This window comes from Callospermophilus lateralis, chromosome 7 (genome assembly GCF_048772815.1).
Source record: "Callospermophilus lateralis isolate mCalLat2 chromosome 7, mCalLat2.hap1, whole genome shotgun sequence".
In the NCBI taxonomy this organism is placed as follows: Eukaryota; Metazoa; Chordata; class Mammalia; order Rodentia; family Sciuridae; genus Callospermophilus; species Callospermophilus lateralis.
In genome coordinates, this window is record NC_135311.1 from 21,694,038 (window position 1) to 21,711,232 (window position 17,195).

Consider the following 17,195-nt stretch of genomic DNA (forward strand, 5'->3'; position numbering starts at 1 on the left):
TGAGGGATAGGTTAAAGATTGAGAAGACTACAAAAGATAAAAGCTGGTGTATAAATGGAGAAACAAGCATTAGATGTTTTTAATGGTAAAAGTAAACTTTTGGTACCATTTAAATGTGAAGATAAGCCTATAGAGAATCCTGTTGGCCACATGTTGTTCATAGGAATAGGAACATTTAGTTGGGACCTTTTTGAAATTAGAAATGTATTGTGAAACCAGGCATGGTGGCACATGCCTGTAATCTTAGTGACTTAAGAGGCTGAGGTAGGAGAATGGCAAGTTTGAAGTCAGCCTGAGCAACTTAGCAAGGCCCTGTTTAAAAATAAAATGGAATAGGGATGTACTTCAATGGTAGAGCACTTGCCTAGCAGGTTCAGTCACAAGTATCAAAAAATAAATATATTGTGAAAATCTATTGTTTTCATTAGATTGTTATCTGAAGTTGAAGAAAATATGTAAGGCCTAAATGTTAAAGAATGATTATCTTTCAAGGGTAGGCTTGTGGAGAGCAATTTTTTTTAAAATCAAGTTTATAGATTTTCTGAAATGGGTAGAAATAAAGGCTTGGAATTCAGAAAGGAGTCATCAGTTTATAGGTGGTAAAGGAAGGAGTACTATGAAGAGAACATTAAAAATAGTAGTGAAGAGAGAAGCACCAAAGAATATAATTTCAAGGAGAAGTTCTTGATAAAAATGCTGCAGAGGTCAATGAATGAAAACTGTAAAGATTACTCTCATAAAGGCCTGAGCACCTCTTGAAAATTTAACTTTTATGTCTAATTTATGTCCAAAGGTTGTGTCATAGTATTAAAGATCTTATTGTGGACCAGCATTACTCTTTTAACAAACAGCTGAAAACAACCAATAGTAGCAATTAATTGAAATTATTTTCATAAACAGACAACGCATTTTAAGAGAATACTTATCATTATTTAGTTTTTGTTCATTTCTATCTCATCTGATTTTTAAAAAATAATATTTAAGACATGCTGGGCACAGTGGTGCATGCCTGTAGTCCCAATGGCTCAGTAGACTGAAGCAGGAGGATCACATGTTCAAAGCCAGCCTCCACAATTTAACAAGGCCATAGCAGCTCAGTGAGACGTTGTCTCTAAATAAAAATTTAAAAGGGGCTGGGGATGTGGCTCAGTGGCTAAGCACCCTGAGTTCAATCCCCAGTACCCCCCACCCTACCCCGCCAAAAAAAAGTGATTTCAGTTGAATCTGTTGGGTTAGGTGAGGAAGATAGTGCAGATTGAAACTGTACAGTTTTATATTTGTATTTCAAAAGGGTAAGAGACTAGAAACTAAGGCTCCCATAGTTAGAAATGATTTTTGTTTAGCCTAATCTTTGTATTCTGAATATTATTTTGGCACATGAACATGTTTAATGTATAAATATACCATATGCACCCATCGCTTGCAATCAAAGTAGGGGGCTGACCCCAAAACATACTTTAGTTGAAATGAATGTAGCTAAGGAAACAGATTTGACAATGTAATAGAACCCCAGATTTTTTTTTTTTTTGAGAGAGAATTTTTTTATATATATTTAATTTTTAGTTATCGGCAGACACAACATCTTTGTATGTGGTGCTGAGGATCGAACCTGGGCCACACGCATGCCAGGCATGTGCGCTACTGCTTGAGCCACATCCCCAGCCCCTAGAACCCCAGATTTTAAAGGATATTTTTGTAAAATTATTAAAAGTAGTACATAATTAGGAAGGAATGAATATATGAGTGGAATTAGCCCTAACTGGCAAGAAAGAATAATAAAGACTTATTGAAGTTTGTTTGGTATATGAATGTAGGCATGAATTGGTGAGGGATTTGATCAAAATAGTCTAAAGTTGACCAAAGGAAAGCAAAACGAGGAAATACTGTTATGCTTCTAGCTTTCTTCTGCAGAGAAACTAGTTTCTTCAACATTGAAGCGTCAGAGAACAGGGTAATTTGCTAGTTGCTAGGATATGATAATAGTTAATAGAGCCCTGTGACCAGAAGCTATAAATGTCCTGATTTTTCAGTTAACAGAACTATGGAGCTTGCTATCTATTCCTAGCACAAATCCAGAAGCCAGTGAATTAAAAAAAAAAAAAAAGAAGAAGAAGAAAGAAATACTGGGGATTAAACCCAGTGACACTTTACCACTGAGTTGAATTTCAAGCCCTTTATGTGTGTATGTGTGTATGTTTGGGTACTGGTATGTTTGAACCCAGGGATGCCTTGCCATTGAGTTACATCCCAAACTCTGCCTCTCCCCCTCCTTTTTTGAGACAGGGTCTCATTAAGTTGCATAGGGCTTCAGTAAATTGCTGAGGCTGGCCTCAAACTTAAATCCTCCTGCCTCGGCCTGTAGTCACTGAGATTACTGGCGTGTGCCACTGTAGATGGTACCAACCCCCCTTTTTTGAGTGTCTTTATCATTAATTATTGTACTAGGCATTGAAACCAGGGGCAGTTTGCTACTGAGCCGCATACCCAGCCCTTTTATTTTTATTTATTTATTTTGAGACGGGATCTTGCTTAGTTGCTGAAGCTGGGCTCATATTTACAGTTCTCCTGCCTCAGCCTACCAAGTTGCTGGGATTATAGGCATGTACCACCACACCCAGCTGAGTGCCTTTATCTTAATGTTTTATAAATAAGGATCTGTTACTAAGCTGTCTACTTTGTCCATTGGCCTTCTACTTTGATGTATATGTTTTTGTAGTAACTTTCATTTTGTGTAATAGTACTTCTTAAAAGGCTTTTGGTGGTGGTCCTGGTGAAGAAATAGTTTATAATGCCATAAAAATATAGTTCAGCCAAATTACTAGGTATTCTTTGAAAACATGTTGTATCTAAAATTGTTTTGAGTCGTATAGTCTTTCCCTTTGAAAGAAAAATAGAAACTTCCAAATGGACAAAGACTAGGGAAAGACAGTTTGAGTTAACAAAAGACTCTAGGAGAAGGGGGAAATTCTTTTTCAACTGTATTTTGGTACATTGAGGGATAAGATTACATCCTAGATTTTAATGCCTTTTTGGGAAACAAGTCTTTAGAAGGAAATGCTAGCCCTGATCTTTTCTTACTCTGGTTGATTTTTCCCTGTTGAGAAAAACAGGGGGGCTGGGGGTGTGGCTCAGGGGCTGGGGATGTGGCTCAAGTGGTAGCGCGCTCGCCTTGCATGTGTGCGGCCTGGGTTCGATTCTCAGCACCACGTACAAACAAAGATGTTGTGTCCGCCGATAATTAAAAAATAAATATTAAAAAATTCTCTCTCTCTCTCTCTCTCACTCTCCTCTCTCACTCTCTCTTTAAAAAAAAGAAAAGAGAAAAAAAAACAGGATTACATTCTCTTACCTATAAGAGGACCTGAGAATGTGTTTTTTGCCAACTTTCTGATTTTGATGTTACAGATCTTACCAATATTTTCCTATTTGTATAAAAGAACTATAGTTTAAACATGAAAGATGCACTGTTTGAAAGTCATGATCTCAATCAGTGATGGAGAAAAATGATTCTTTAATTACTTTTATGGTGTTTGTTAAAAACATGTATTGTCTATATTTGTAAGTTGTATAACTATGTTTGTTTTGTAAAACATAGTGGTCCAAATAAAGAGCATAAATAAGAAATAAGCAGTATACTGAAAGTAGTTTGCCTGTTAAGAGTGCAGAAATATTTCATATTCACTAGGTATGCCATGTTCCAGATGCTTAGGTTTTTAAATATTTAGTTTTAAAAGAACTATCCTCTCCTGAATTTATATCTCGGGGACAATCTACATGTGTTATGTTTTATTACAATTGATGTGTATAGCATAGTCTTTTTAAAAATATTTATTGTAGTTGGGCACAATACCTTTATTTTATTTATTTATATGTGGTGCTGAGGATTGAACCCAGGACCTTTCACGTGCTAGGCGAGCACTCTACTGCTGAGTCACAACCCCAGCCCATAGCATAATCTTTTTTAGAAAATATTTTTAGTTGTAGATGGACACAACAATATCTTATGTATTTTTATGTGGTGCTGAGGATTGAACTCAGTGCCTCACATGTGCTAGGCTAGTGCTCTACCACAGAGCTACAATCCCAACTCCATAGCAGTCTTGATTTTAACTTTTTGGCACACTTGTCATATATTATTTAGAAAGTCTCCCCTGCCCCCCATCCCTGGCATGGTGATGCATCCTATAATCCTAACTACTCAGGCTTAGGCAAGAGGATCACAAGTTCAAGGCCCACAAGGGCACCTTCGTAAGACCCTATCTTAAAAGGGATTAGAGATATATCTCAGTGGTGAAGTGCCCTGGTTTTAATCCCCAGTATCATAATAAAGTCATTTCTTCCATCACATGAAGGTTGAATAACTAGTATAAGAAATAGAGCTGTCAACTCCTATGCTCTTTGCCTGTGCTTGCCTTATCTTTTATCTAAGGTTCTTTTGCAGAAATATTTTTCAGCTATTTTTCCATTTGCAAGCTTGGTAACTAAATTCGTATGCTCACTCCTTTTGGCATATTGAAACTGTAATGTGCCAAGAACAAATGAATGAGAACTTCATTGTCACCGTGTTATGGACTCTTCTAAAAGCTTTTTCCTCAGAATAACTAGGGCCGGAGAATGTAGTGCAGTGATAAGAGCACCCCTGGGTTCAATCCCCAGTACTTCAAATTAACAATAATAACAAAGTTACTGGATGTTAAATTGGATTGAATAGTCTCCAGCAATCACCAGAAAGTTCTGTTCTGGGTTTTTTTGTTGTTTTCCAGAGACTGAGCTTTAAAGCTCAGTCTGAACTACATCCCCAGTCTTTTTTATCTTTTATTTTGAGACAGGGTCCACTAATTAGTATTGAACTTGAAATCATCCTGTTTCAGTCTCCCTAGTCATAGTGATTACAGGTGTGCGCCTAGTGCCTGGCTAGAAAATGGGTTTGTTTTTGGTTTTGTACTGGGTATTAAACGCAGGGGCACTTAACCACTGAGCCACAGCCCTTTTCATTTTTTGAGACAGGGTCTCATTAAATTGCTGAGGTTGGCCTCAGCCTTCTGAATTGCTGGGATTAGAGGAGAGCCACCATGCCCAGCTACAAAGTTCTTAATGATATTTAAAAATTGTAGATAATGTGAGATAGAGATTGTTTTAGGGGCTTTGAAAGTACATTTTAATTTGATCTTTTAATGTTGTTTATTACAATATGAATAAGTATATTCTACTGAACTAGCCCAATAAGTGTAAAAAAATTGAATGTCAAATGTGTATTATTGTTATTAATCATAGTTATAAACATTATCTTATGTCATCACAGCATTTGAGATGGAGAATGTATTTACTATGTCATCAGATCCTCATCCCCCTCCTGCAGCTCCTCCTTTACTTTCTTTACCTTTATCTTCATCTTCTACCTCATCTGGGACTAAAAAACAAAAGAGGACCCCCGTGTATCAGAGATCTGTAAGTCAGGAAAGAAGCAGTTGCAGCTTGTCTGCTTTTTGTTAAGAGCATGACTCAGGTGGGCCACTCAGTATGGTTGTAATGGCCTTAAACTCACTAACTTCCCTAAGTATTTTCACCTAGAATCTGGAAAGATAACTGCTGCCATGTCCAAGATTCAGAAACATTAGTATCACCTTGGATTTTGTTAGAAATGGAATACCTCAAATCCCTACTGAATCTATTTTTGTATTTTAACAAGATTGCCAAGCCTTGTTTAGAACCCATGCTGTGGAGGTAGACCTTCTTAGTTTGAAACATTTACCATTTGATTTTGGCAAGTCATTTAAGTTCTCTGCATCTGTTTCCTCACTGGTAAAGTAAAGATAATATAATATTACTTTCTCATGGACTTTTGTCAAAATCAAGTTAATACATGTCAAACAGAAAAGTGGCTAGCATGGAAGAACTTAACTGCTTACAAGTATGGTGGCTTTGATTTAATTTGACCAACCCACATACTGTTTAATTGCTTAGACTTTATCTTTCTAGAATTTTAATCATCCTCTTTTTCCTAGTGAAAGTGTATCCATTTTATTAATAATACCCAACATTTCACTTAAAGTTCTTATGAATCAAATTTTAATGCAAGGATCTAAAAATAATTAAAGACTTAAAGATGTTGCTGCTGTAGTAAATTTTACATGTAGCCTTGTTAGAGAGTTTGCTGTTTTACATCTCATTTAAAAATTTATACAGGTGTACTAAAAGTAAATTAAAATAGCCAGTGAAATATACAAAGTGATAGTATTTAATGACCTGAATAGATTCCATTATATTGCATTTAAGTAGCTCCTTTTCAATAAAGAATATTTTTTTTCTTTATTTAATCATAAAAACAAAAGGCCACTAGAGTGTCTAAAAAGTGAAAGGTTCATGCAGGTGAAAAGATTTCTTTAAATTTACGCAAGAAATGATCGAACAATATTAGAATAAAAGAATTTTGTCATCTTGCCTTAAGTTTTCTAACTCATTATTTTGGTGTGTCTTTTAAAGGGCCTAAGCATGCATTACTCCAAAATATTCTCTTTTAAATAAAGTATTGCATAGAAAGTTTGTTTTATTTTTAATATTTTTTAGTTTTAGGCGGACACTATTTTTATTTTTATGTGGTGTTGAGGATCGAACCCAGCGCCTCGCCAGGCGAGCGTACTATCGCTTGAGCCATATCCCCAGCCCTATTGTGTTAATCTCTACTAACTTTAAATATGCCTTCAAGATGCATGGCTTACAAAGTTGTACTAAGATGTCTATTTAAGTTTGCAAATGTGTAAACAATCTCTTAAAGTCTTCATAGTTTTGGATCCTTTGTTCTTAAATTGTTATTTAATGTAAAGGTAGCTTTTGCTAATGTAGTTGCTTTACTTCAATATCAAATTCCAGAAATTGTATTTCATATGGTTAGTGAAAATTCCCCCATAAATGAGGGTAGTTCCCTTAAATATTTCTTCTGAAATGTCTTGTTAGCTAAATTATTTCAGTAATAAAAGTCCATAATTCTCCCTTTATGTTTTTTACCTTTATTTTCTTTGCCTTTTTGTATAGAAAATTTAGTTATTTAGTATGCTATGGAGATTATATACAGATCTGTATGTATTGAGTTCTTTTTCTTTTTCAAAACAGATGAGCTTTGATCCAAACCTTCTCCACAACAATGGACACAATGGGTACCCCAATGGTACTTCAGCAGCACTGCGTGAAACTGGGGTTATTGAAAAACTATTAACCTCTTATGGATTTATTCAGTGTTCAGAACGTCAAGCTAGACTTTTCTTCCACTGTTCACAATATAATGGCAACCTGCAGGACTTAAAAGTAGGAGGTAATCTGCCAATTTTTACATTTCTCTTTAGTGTCAGCTTATTCATGAGAGTGCTTTTTAAAAATGTTTTAAGTTTAAAAAAAAAAAAGGAATGAAAGTTTTGGCTTTTTTTTTTTTTTTTTTTTTTGGTACCAAATTACTGACATATGTAGCAGAATCATAATCTGTTGTGGTTGTGTCTATGAGGGATAAAAGACTGGTTGACTCAAGAGATACTTTTGAGTATTTTTATGGTGAATGCTTAGAGGACATAAAGGACTGAAGTTATGAGGTTCTGTGCCTTTATTCTGAGAAAATCAGAACAATGGCTAACATGAGTATTTGATATACCAAATGCTCTAGGTACATGCTATTAAGCATTGTTTTTGGTTAACCCTCACAATAATCTGATTTTTTAGAAATTATTCTCATTTTGCAATAAGGAATCTGAAGTACAGAAAGGTTAAAAGATAACCTTGTCAAAGGTGATGATTTGTGTATCGTTTCTTTTGTAATATGTGTAAATGCCATGAAAACTAAGACTTAGTATGTGGCTTAGTCTAAGGCAGTGGTTCTGAAACATTAGTGTGTATCAGAATTACCTGGAAGGCTTGTTAAAGCAGTTGTTATACTTGATCCCAGAGTTTGTCTTTGCATAGGTCTGGAGTGAGGCCCAAGAATTTGCATTTGTACTGAACTCCCAGGTAATGTTGATGCTGCTGGTCCAGGGACCACACTTTGAGAACCACTGGCTTAAGGTGGCTCAAATGCTACCTTAAGTAGAACTCAGAGGTGAGACACCATTTTGCAAACATTAGTCCAACAAACATAACACATTCTTTATTTTAGATGATGTTGAATTTGAAGTATCATCTGACCGGCGGACTGGGAAACCCATTGCTATTAAATTGGTGAAGATTAAACCAGAAATCCATCCTGAAGAACGAATGAATGGACAAGTTAGTGACTTTGATGCTTTGTATTTTCTTAGGGCCCTGCATTTGCATATCTTTCACATTAGAAAAGGAAGATACTCCCCATCTCCTCAGTTTGCACGAAAGAGAGCTATAGTATATAAAGATTACTATTTTAAAATTATATCAGAAGCACTGGCATATCTTGACCTGACATAAAAACATGGTCAAGACTCAATTTGGGTTTTATATATAACCCTAAGTCTATACTTACAGTCAATTTATATACTGTAAGTTTGAAATTTGGCAGCATGACATCCTCTTGTGGATCATATTAAAATGCATCCTTGTGTATAGTATAGAGGATATTAAAATTCAGTTTATATTGCACAGTGCTGCTCCTGAAATGATTAGCAATGGAAATTTTTTTTTTTTTGACTGGTAGGTTGTGTGCGCTGTTCCTCACAACTTAGAGAGTAAATCTCCAGCTGCCCCGGGTCAGAGTCCAACAGGGAGTGTATGCTACGAACGTAATGGGGTAAACTTGTGTATTTTTCTTAAACCTTTGCCTGATCCACCATGTGATCTATAAGCGTACTTTAAAATTCAAAGTAGAAAACGTAAGCTAGTTGCTAAAATCAGTTTTAAATTTGATTTCTAAGAGGCTTCAAGTGCAGCATAATCAAAAAAATTTAAAAAGAAAAAATCCATAGGACTTCCAAGTGTCTTAGCTTGCCCAAGTATGACCTTAGTTAGAATCTTAAGGTAAAATGCTCCTTTAAACGCTTTTTTGGGGGGTGGTATGGGGGGGTTACTTTTTCTGGTTCCTTTTAAGCACTAACTCCAGCTTTTTTGTTTGGAATGCCTTACATAAAAATTGTCTTTTTGAAATGTAACTAGTCTCTGGGCAAATGCTTCCACGTGTGTAAACTTTTTGAAGTTGGATTGCTGCTCAGCTGTGCACTCGCAGAAGTCATCAGCACCATGGAGGGGGAAAAAATGTGTGTTTATATGAATAAAACAACTTGTCATAAAGCATAATTTTTAAGAAATTTGGCTTGAAAATGCCAGTATAAGAAGTATTTAAGTAAATTATAGTATACAGTGAGTGAATATGTGCCCTGCCAAGATAGTAATAATAATTTATCACTTCACAGGAAGTGTTTTATCTGACATACACCCCTGAAGATGTTGAAGGGAATGTTCAGCTGGAAACCGGAGATAAAATAAATTTTGTAATTGATAACAATAAACAGTAAGTTATTTTCAGAATTTCCCCACGTTCATGATTCTTTGTTGGTTTTACATTAAGAAATTTGAAGCAAGTTAAAAACCTAACAAATCTAGATAGTTTTGACCTTAATTTTTTTACTTATCAGCTGAATATTCTATGGCAGGCACTATCAAGGTGACAATAGGAAATGCTGAAAACATGGTCAGGTTTTCAAGGAGATGATGGTTTAGATCTTTGGAAGTGGTAGAGATGGTGAACTTTTGGAGACTAGAAATGCTCTAGACTAGAGTTAGCTATGTCAGGAGTTGAACTATTGAGGACATAATACAGATAGGCCTGGGATAGTAGAGTCGAAGTAAAATCACATTCAGGAAAAAACTTCACATTGGGAAGATAAAATCAAAATAATGGAAAAAGAAGTATACTTATTTTGGCAGTTAGAATTTAAAATATCTGTGGTATATCTAGGTGGATATCAAATATACAGTTGCATGTATATCCCTGAGACTTAGAAGCTAGTAATGCGCAGGAAATGTAACTGTAGAGTTCGTTAGGGTGAAAAAAAAGACAAGACATGCACGCAGGGAAGGAAGTTAAAAATAAGAAATTGGAAAATGCAAGGAATGCACTTTTTAACACCATGTGAAAGGAAAAGTTCAAAAGTGTGCAAAATCATTTGCCTTGAATCTCTTGCAAAGCTGGAAGGAATCAGATTGACTTGTGGGTATAGATATTCTTAGTTCCAATCTGAGGGCCACAGTTTAATCTGAAATAGGAAATCGGGAGAAAGGATTAAGTTTGAGGAAGGAGACACTGAAAGAGCCAAGCACTTGTACTGTATACTTTATATAAGAGTTCTTTTATCCTCACTATAGACTTTTTTTTTTTTAAGAGAGAGAGAGAGAGTTTTTTTAATATTTATTTTTTAGTTTTTGGTGTACAAAACATCTTTGTTCGTATGTGGTGCTGAGGATCGAACCCGGGCCGCACGCATGCCAGGCAAGCGCGCTACCGCTTGAGCCACATCCCCAGCCCATCACTATAGACTTTTCTGATGAGCTTTTCATCTGTAAAATGAGGGATATATTCTTGCAAAATTAGTAGTCTAGATTCACATCTTTTAAGTAGCAAACATTTAAATCTGCAATAAGTCACAGATTTTTCTGGTGTCTTTGGTCAAATTTCTTTAAATTAAAAGGACAGTTGTCCATGAAGAATTAAGGAGAAAATAATTGCTTGGTTTATTGTTCTTTTTTTTTTTTTTTTTTTTTTTTTTGTTACAGGGATTGAGCTTAACTACTGAGCCACACTCCCAATCCTTTTTTGTATTTTATTTGGAGATAGGATCTCACTGAGTTGCTTAGGGCCTCAGCTTCCCAAGCTGCTAGGATTACAGGCATGTACAAGTGATGCACAGCTGTTGTTCCTCTCTTAAATCAGCCATATTAACAATACCACTGTATTTTATGGGCTGCTTTTTTGTTTGTTTTTTACTGGGGATTGAACCCAGGGGCACTGGATCACATCCCCAGCCCAGCCCTTTTTGGTTTTTTATTTTGGGACAGGATCTTATTAAATTGCCAAATCTGTTATCGAACTTGCAATCCTCCTGCCTCAGCCTCCTGAGATCCTGGGGTTATAGGCATGCACCCCAACACCCAGCAGTCTATTATCGTTAAAACAAAATTGAATTTACATTGCTGGTGTTTAAAGGTGGGTGCAGTATGTAGTAACATGGGGTGTCTGTGACTGACTGGTTTCAGTTCTCCAATGAGGAGAATGCCAGAATGCCTTCCCCGCCTCCTCTGCCCCCCAGTATTGGCAGTTGAACCCAGGGGTGCTCTCTACCACTAGTCACATCCCCAACCCCTTTTCTTTTTTAAGACAGGGTTTCACTAAGTTGCCTAGGCTGGCCTTGAACTTGGAATCCTCCTGCCTCAGCTTCCTGAGTCTGAGTTTACAGGTATACATGCACCACTATGCCCCACAAGAATTCCTTCCCCCAACTCCAATACTGGGGATGGAACCAAGGGCTTTGTGCATATGAGGCTAAGTTCTCCACCACTAGCTACATCTGTAGCCCATTAATGTCAGTTTTAAATCCAAGGCAAATTCTCCTAAAATCAGTGCATTTATTCAACTTTCTTTTATGACTCTGGAGTAAAAAATAATTAATCTGGGCATTGTGGTATGTGGCTATAATTCCAGCTACTTGGGAAACTGAGGCAGGGGAGGTCAGCCTTGGCAACTGACTCTGTCTCAAAATAAAAAGTAAAAAAAGGCTGGGGATGTAACTTTGTAGTAGAGAGTCCTTGGGTTCAAGCCTCAATACAATAATAATAATAATAACAGCAGCAGCCTGGGCAACTTAGCAAGACCATATCTCAAAATTAAATTTAAAAAGGGCTGCAGTTAAAAAAAAAAAAAAAAAAAAAAAAAAAAAAACTCAGAGCATTCCTGGTTTCAGTCTCCATCCAGAACTGAAAAAATGAATGAATGGCTATTACATTTACTACTCATTAATCATAAATTGCTCTTATTGATCATCATCAATAGTACCTTAGTTGGCAACACATAATATGTTTAAATATTTGTTCCTAATTTTTAAAATCTTAGTGTTCCCCAACTTTGAAATTCAGATCTGTTGTTGGAATAGTAAAACAGAGTAGAACATTATGCACCCAAGTTAAAGCACAAATCTTTTAGAGAAAAATAATCCACATATATGCCAAATTTAGAAGCATAAGGAATTTATGCAAAAATCCTGTGCCTTTGAAGCCATATAAAAAGGATCAGATATCATAACATTTGTTCTTACTGATAACAGAATTTTTGAAGCCCAGAAAACTAATTTGTTTTTCTAGACTCATCATATTTAACCATACCAATTCATTTTTAACCCCTCTTTAATTCTTCACTATTGCTTTTTAGTACTGGTGCTGTAAGTGCTCGTAACATTATGCTGTTGAAAAAGAAACAAGCCCGCTGTCAGGGAGTAGTTTGTGCCATGAAGGTAAGTGTGAACAAATTTGAAAAATTTGAATTTTTTCTTTGACTATCATAATTCTCATATTTCAAACCCAAACCCGCCACCACCCCCCCAGCTTCTGTTTTAAAGAAAATATCTTAACTGTTAACCTAAAACTAATCTCTTAAAATTCCTTGGTTGCTGATTCAATTATGTCCTTCAAAATGGGGTCTTTTCATTGCTCATATTAGAGTTTGTATCAATCCATATTGTTTTGACTATAATAATATTGTGAAGAGGCATATTGAGTTTTAAGTCATAATCACACATTTATAAATGTTCTTGGGTTTTTTTTATTTTTACTTTAGGAGGCGTTTGGCTTTATTGAAAGAGGTGATGTTGTAAAAGAGATATTCTTTCACTATAGTGAATTTAAAGGTGACCTAGAAACCTTACAGCCTGGAGATGATGTGGAATTCACAATCAAGGACAGAAATGTAAGATAGTTGCCTGACTTGATCTTTGATCTTTTAAGATTAGTAGTGGATTACATCTTTAGGAAACACTTAATATATGATTTCCCTTGCTCTTTTCCCAACCCCTTTTGATTTAGGGTAAAGAAGTTGCAACAGATGTCAGACTTTTGCCTCAAGGAACAGTCATTTTTGAAGACATCAGCATTGAACATTTTGAAGGAACTGTAACCAAAGTTATCCCAAAAGTACCCAGTAAAAACCAGGCAAGTTATCTTTTGGGGGAGAGTTCTCTTTTGCCCCGTTAATATTGAATAAATAATAGGGTGTCGTATACTGAAATTTTTATTCCATTAGATTAATGTAATTGTGTTGAGGGTATAACACAAGTATCTTTTCATATGTATGTAATTAAACCAAATGAGAAACTTCTGATATGTCTGTGAATATGTATTTTTTTTCACTGGTAAGAGGTTAATTGGGGAAAATTCTTACTGGCCTGGTCTGCAATTTGGATGTGCATTTGTTTCCTGCTCTCCAATCACTCCCTCCCCCCTTTTTTTTTTTTTTTTAATGGGGAGTGGCAAGGAGATAAATGATGTCATTGTGGAAGAAATGTGAATTATTAAGGACTAAAAATTCTTAAGTAAAATCTCTTGTATCAGAGTACAGAGTCTTAACTGCGATGTTGTGATTTATGGTTATGCCATGTGACTGTAGAACATGAAACTTTCAAATAGGACTTATGTTGTCAACACCTTTTTTCCCCTTTAGGGAACTATATTATAAATAACATGGGTTTGCTGTGTGTTCTTCTTGTTTGACTTAGAACTAGGAAGGATGAGAAATCTCCAGCTAAAATCGTTTTTCCTTCTCATCAGAATGACCCATTGCCAGGACGAATCAAAGTTGACTTTGTGATTCCTAAAGAACTTCCCTTTGGAGACAAAGATACAAAATCCAAGGTGACCCTATTGGAAGGTGACCATGTTAGGTTTAATATTTCAACAGACCGACGTGACAAATTAGAACGAGCAACTAACATAGAAGTTCTATCAAATACATTTCAGTTCACTAATGAAGCCAGAGAAATGGTAAGTATTGAATATTATTGGATCTGTATCTAACATGGAAGGGCCAACTTTATCTTAAACTTTGTACTACTAAATTAAAAGTTCTTGTAAGTTTTTTACCACACGGGGGTAAAAAGCATTACCTTTTTTAAGGTAATTAACAATCACAGACTTTTGAGTTAGTCAAAGTTTATCTCTGCCAGTTACCCTGAAAGTCTATGTGAAAAAGTTCTAGAACAGAAATCTGGACAGGATTATTGTATTTTGAGGGCCATTAATTCTTTGAGGGCCATTAATTCTTTGACCCTTAAATATGAAGAGCAGAAAGATTCAAGCTCATAGTTGTAGAGTTACTTTTTTTCCCAAACTGTTGCCCAAGAAATTTAGTAAGTATTAGATTAAGTAAAATCAAATAGGTCTTTTTTTCTTTAGTTTTCTTTTCCTTACTTTTTTTTTTTTTTTTTTTTTTTTTGGCAGAACATTGAAAATTCTTTTAAATGGGTAAATGTCCAGAAGTGGTGTGTACCAGAATTGTTTCCCAAATGTTTTACAAACTTCGTTTTTGTGAGCTTTCTCAGACAGAATTTGTATTTGTTGGGATCATTTTATTTATAGTATGTTAGTGTTGTCAGTGAAGTTTTAACTTTCTTGACCCATTTTTAACCTTTGATTTTGGAGAATTGATTTTATATACATTTGGAGAACTGATCTTGTATAATATGTACATACATATTATATATGTTATATATTTTTTTAATTTGGCGGTCTGAGCTTTTGATTTATTAATTTTTTTATTTTGGTACTAGTACTGGGGATTGAACCCAGGGGTGCTTTCCCACTGAATTATATTTGCAGCCCTCATACACCCCTCTTTTTATGTACCAGAAATTGAACCCATAGGAGCTTAATGCTGAGCCATATATCTCCAGCCCTTTTTATTTATTTTGAGACAGGGTCTCACCAAGTTGCTGAGGCTGGCTTGGAACTTGGTGTCCTGCCTCAGCCTTCCAAGTCCCTGGGATTACGGACATGTACCACCATGCATGGCCTGAATGTGAGATTTTAAAGAAAATTTCTCAGGATCTGTTTTGCTTTACAGTATAGAGTGTGTAGCTTAGCAACAATTAAATGCCAGAATATTATTTAGATCATATCTTTGTTATAAAATAATTACCTCTGCATTAATAAACATGCAGTATGTAATTCATTGGCAATTTGGTGATAATTTATGTTATTTTGGTAAACATTTGATTACTACCATGTTTCAAATTCAAGATACAGTACCCTCAAAAAGCTGATAATTTAGTAAAAGAAGAAAAAATATGGAAAGGATTTTTTGCATTTTATTTTTCAGACTTAAGCTTAAATTCTTCCTTTGTGTAAACTCACCAAAAAAAAATTTGAGGTAGAGTTTAAAGAATTGCCTTTTTTGTCAACTTTTGAAGTGCCAATTGGTAAAGTTTTGAAATTTTTGGAGGTTATATTGTTATTAGGTTTAGGCTTTTATGAAATGAGTTATGTGTGTTTACATTCAAGTAGGATATATCACTTTTTCTAGTATTTGCCAAGAAGCTAAGTACAGTGGTTTATTCCTGTAATCCCAGACTTGGAAGCTGAGGCAGGAGGATGGCAAGTTTGAAGCCAGCCTCCACAGCTTAGACCCTATATCAAATTAAAAGGGCTTAGTGGTAAAGCACCCCTGGGTTTAATCCCTGGCAGGTAAATAAATAAATATTTGCTAAGAAGTCACATTCAGAGATCTCAGAATTGTTGATTTTAAATTACTTGTTTGAAAACAATGAGTTTGCTGGATGCAGTGGTATAACTTTGTAATCCCAGCAACTTGGGATGCTAAGAAGGAGGATCAAAAGTTCACAGCCTCAGTGACTTGGTGAGACCCTGTCTTAATATGAAAAATAAAAAGAGGTATGAGTTTATATTAAAGAGGAAAAAATGGAGACACAGTATTCAGGTTATTAATAGTAAATATTCCTAGTGAATTTAACTTGATGATGCTGCAGACTTGAATGTTACCTTACTTGAAAAGCTTCACAACCAGTGAAACTGTACTTGGGTTTCAGGGTGTGATTGCTGCCATGAGAGATGGTTTTGGTTTCATCAAGTGTGTGGATCGTGATGCTCGTATGTTCTTCCACTTCAGTGAAATTCTGGATGGGAACCAGCTCCATATTGCAGATGAAGTAGAGTTTACTGTGGTTCCTGTGAGTAGTGTTTGAGAAAGGTATGGGGGTGGGGTTTCTAATGCCTCCTTTGTCAGTTTAAAGTTAATTTTGTTTTATCATTTATAGGATATGCTCTCTGCCCAAAGAAATCATGCTATTAGGATTAAAAAACTTCCCAAGGGCACGGTTTCATTCCATTCCCATTCAGATCATCGTTTTCTGGGCACTGTAGAGAAAGAAGCCACTTTTTCCAATCCTAAAACCACTAGCCCAAATAAAGGCAAAGAGAAGGTAAGTTTTACATAATCAGAATGGTTTGTATAGCTCTTTGTTCCTCTTCTGTTACAGGCACATAGTAATGGAGTATTATTTCTTTAGATGGGAGATCTCAGGGCTCTGTACCACTGATCTACATCTGTACCTTTTGGGTACTGGGGATTGAACTCAAGGGCACTTTACCACCGAGTGGTTCCTTTTTGTTTGTGAGACAGGGTCTAAGATGCTGAGGCTAGCCCTGAATTTGAGATCCTCCTGCTCTCCCAAGTCAACTGGGATTGTAGGCATAACATCACCACGCCTAGCAAGAATTCTGGTGAATATTAATGGTGATATAATCACAGCAAGATTTCTTAGCATCACCATTATTAACATTTTGGGATGGATAATTTTTGCTGTGGGGAGTACGATCTCTTGTGACAGCAAGAAATTTCACTATAAATTTCCAGGCATCCTTTGAGAGGCAAAATCATCCCCAGTTGGGATCCACTCATCAAAAATACTAATACTTGCCTTTTAAGTAGTTTAAAACTCATAGGTAGATTTCTATTCATGCATTTGGACTCAAATTATTGAAAAATCCATTGAGTAGTAAATTAAAAGAAAATGTAAGTTAGCTTCTACTCACAACTAAATAACGAATTGAGTGGTGTTAGTCAAAATAAGTAATTCATACAGAATCCAAAATATTACTATTAACATTCCATGAGAGTGTTCGGACAAAAATGAATTGTAACTGGCAAAATGTGGGGTGGTCACACTAAAGTATTGATATTTAAAGGGTAG

At 35.6% G+C, this 17,195-nt stretch overlaps 1 protein-coding gene across 3 annotated transcripts in view; it reads left to right on the plus strand.

The window, feature by feature from the left end:
* Csde1 (cold shock domain containing E1) overlaps window positions 1–17,195 on the plus strand; it is a 40,535-nt gene that overhangs the window by 11,536 nt on the left and 11,804 nt on the right. Inside the window, exons 3-13 of one of the 3 annotated variants that reach the window (XM_076862892.1) lie at window positions 5,303–5,448; window positions 7,111–7,309; window positions 8,138–8,247; window positions 8,648–8,740; window positions 9,360–9,457; window positions 12,368–12,449; window positions 12,773–12,901; window positions 13,018–13,143; window positions 13,759–13,971; window positions 16,032–16,172; window positions 16,260–16,424. In XM_076862892.1, coding sequence (XP_076719007.1) covers window positions 5,311–5,448; window positions 7,111–7,309; window positions 8,138–8,247; window positions 8,648–8,740; window positions 9,360–9,457; window positions 12,368–12,449; window positions 12,773–12,901; window positions 13,018–13,143; window positions 13,759–13,971; window positions 16,032–16,172; window positions 16,260–16,424 — 1,494 coding nt within the window. In that variant the 5' untranslated portion in view covers window positions 5,303–5,310. The remainder of the gene's footprint in view (window positions 1–5,302; window positions 5,449–7,110; window positions 7,310–8,137; window positions 8,248–8,647; window positions 8,741–9,359; window positions 9,458–12,367; window positions 12,450–12,772; window positions 12,902–13,017; window positions 13,144–13,758; window positions 13,972–16,031; window positions 16,173–16,259; window positions 16,425–17,195) is intronic. The other 2 variants (XM_076862893.1, XM_076862894.1) reach the window with 2 other exon arrangements.